Raw genomic sequence first — 2635 nt, 5'->3', positions numbered from 1 at the left:
CCCCAGAGGCCTGCAGCAAGGGCCACCACGGTCTCGAACACTAGGGTGTGACCAGGGGGGGCCCCTCCCATCGATCATCGTCGATTCCCAGCAGTCGCAAAATCCTGCTTTCGACCCCAGGCCCCGGCTCCCTCCTCATCGCCCTCCCGCCGCGTTCCAAATTGGGAACCGCGACGTGGCGCCAGTCAAGATTGCACAGCGCCCGCGACGTTTCCATTTCCAAGGAAGGAGTCCAGCCATCGTGCAAGCTTTTGGGCCCCTCCAGGGATGGCAAAGCAGGTTGCTGGGCATGGGAAGGAATGTAGAGGCACTGAGACCGGCTTTCGTTCTGCCAAGGACAAAGCACCCCCAGAATCGTCACATGTCAATTGATCGCCAGGGGGTGGGTGTGTGGGGGGGGGGAGGAGAACATGTTGCGCAGCTGGCTTTTTTCAGTGTCTGATCGAGCAGAGACACGCAGACGCAGCCTGTTTGTGAGACAGGTCTGGCATGACGATCAATTGTGATGGGGGTGAAAAGCGAACATGGAATCATGGGCGATTTATTTGCCATGAGGGTTTGGAGCCAATTGTTGAATTAGTCCCCAGCCGTGAGAACGGCTCGCGGCATAGCCATCTGGGAGGCGGCCGTTCGCTTCCCTTTCCTTTCCCAACGCTGCCGTGCTGCCCTGTCGTGTGGCAGTGGTGATACAAGCGCAATCCTGTTGCAGGAGGATATCTTACAAAAGAAAATGAAAACAAAGGAGATGCACGAATAAATCACAACGCTAGACTCGTTCCCCCAGACGCCTGACAGACCACCGTCGCTCGTCGTTCCGTAGGCTGCTCATCCGCCCGTTGCTCCTCATCTACCGTCTCACACTTGCGCTCATGTCCAGCTGTCGACGCGCCATGTCTAGTTGTCGACGACGAGAATGAGCAGCATCCCGTTGAGGGCGCACGCCGCCAGGAAGCTCGTCAGCACGGCTGCCCTGTATGCCACGCTCAGTTTGTCGCGGCGGTAGAGCATCATGCCGATCCCGAGGCAGGCGCAGAAGAGACTTGTCACCGATCCGACCGTGACGCCTGCATCCACCTCGGCCCGCAGCTTGTGCCGTCCTGTGACGATGAGGATGCTGGCCACAGCGAGAAGCACAAAAGACGCAGCAAAGGCCCCAATCGTGGCCCAGCCAAGGGTGGCCTCGCGGTACCGCTCGAGCTGCTGGTCGGCAATGCTTGGCAGTGCCGCGTAGTAGCCCGCGTATCCTGCCGCGGGAAAGTTCTCCTCGGAGCTTGCGTATTCGATGTCCTCGTCCGTCTCGGTGCCAAAAGGGGAGATGCCACCGTAGCCCGGGCCTATGCGGTTGCCGCCCGGCGACAGGAGGGACTGGCGCGATGCATCCGTGTCAGCGTGTCCGCGAGAGAACCATGACGTGGCAAGCGCGAGTGGCCGCCGAATGATGGAGCGCATGGCATCGAGGCCAGGGAAGCTGGCGTTGGCGTTGGGGTCGATATAGATGGCATACTCGCCCGCCTGGTCGTTGCCCTCGGCGTCGCTGCCGTAGTCATACTCGTTCCAGTAGTGCGTCTGCGGCGGCGGTAGGGGGTCGAAGCGCTGCGCTGTCGTCTTGGCGGGCCGGCTTGGTGAAGGCGAGGTGGCGTCGGTCGAAGGCGAGCTGGGCTCGCTGAGTTGAGGTGTAGCGGTGCGGAGGTGGTGCTGGATCTGCTCGTAACGGCTCTGCAGGTAGGTCAAGTCGCGGCGGGTGAAGCTCTTGGGATGCGAGAGGACCTCCTCGCGGAATCGTACGCTGAGCGTCGGCGAGCCGGACCACTTCTTGTACTTTTTGAGGATCTTCCGGAATGCCGTGACCTGGGCATTGATGAACCGTGGCAGGGCGAGTATGTCTTCCTCGCACCGGAGCAGATCGCGCTCGTATCGGGAGAATTTGCGTTGGCGCTTGAGGCTGATACCGGCGGCGCCTTCGAGGTCGCAGCGTGCGATGAGGCGGTTGATCTGGACCGAGATGGATTCGAGGCGCCTCAAGATCTCGTCGGCTTTGCTGTTGACGAAGAGATCGACACGATCGTGTTGGCTGCGGAGTTCGCCGAACAGGCGCTCTTCGAACCTGTGCAGGTTGGAGTCGACATGGCCGGGGATGGCGACAGCCGCGGCCTGGTCACGGCGCGTGTTGACTTTGATTTCATGCTTCAATGCATTGTAGTCGATATTGTCTACGAGAAAACAAGAGTCAGTGTCGAGCATGCATGGAAAGCAAGTATCCGGCGGTCACGGCTCGCTGGCGGGCTGGTTTGGGGGTCCAAGGCGTCAGGAAGCAGGAGCGTCACTTACGAAGGCTCCATTCCGGGACTGATTGTTGTTCAAGCCGATCGCCGTACTTCATGTTCGAGTGTGAGGTGCCCGCTGACGGGACTGTCCTCGACCAACAGAGTCTCTGGGTGTGGGCTGTCGTAGTAGCAAAGGGTGGGTGTCGGCGGACTCGTCGGGTACGTGGGTTTCAGATAAGAGGTGGGTCACGACCCAGCGAGACGAGATGCGCAGGTGAGAGGCCGTCTACTTAGGTAGTCGAGCGAGCAAGAAGCGAAGCGTTGCGGAAAGATTGAGGTTGGTAGCATTACGAGGCAATGTCGAGATGGCG

The 2635-nt window shown here is 60.1% G+C and overlaps 1 protein-coding gene across 1 annotated transcript; it reads right to left on the bottom strand.

Moving 5' to 3' along the window:
* Nucleotides 1–894: 894 nt before the first annotated feature.
* Nucleotides 895–2380, bottom strand: VDBG_00512 (conserved hypothetical protein; the record flags this gene model as incomplete). Its single annotated transcript, XM_003008785.1, has 2 exons — nucleotides 895–2210; nucleotides 2329–2380. The coding sequence occupies 2 exons, from the start codon at nucleotides 2378–2380 to the stop codon at nucleotides 895–897; spliced, it is 1368 nt and encodes a 455-aa protein (XP_003008831.1).
* Nucleotides 2381–2635: the final 255 nt, after the last annotated feature.

Source organism: Verticillium alfalfae, genomic scaffold (genome assembly GCF_000150825.1).
Source record: "Verticillium alfalfae VaMs.102 supercont1.1 genomic scaffold, whole genome shotgun sequence".
NCBI classification, from domain to species: domain Eukaryota; kingdom Fungi; phylum Ascomycota; class Sordariomycetes; order Glomerellales; family Plectosphaerellaceae; genus Verticillium; species Verticillium alfalfae.
Note: the sequence above shows the minus strand (reverse complement) of the source record. Positions and strands in the feature narration are given on the sequence as shown.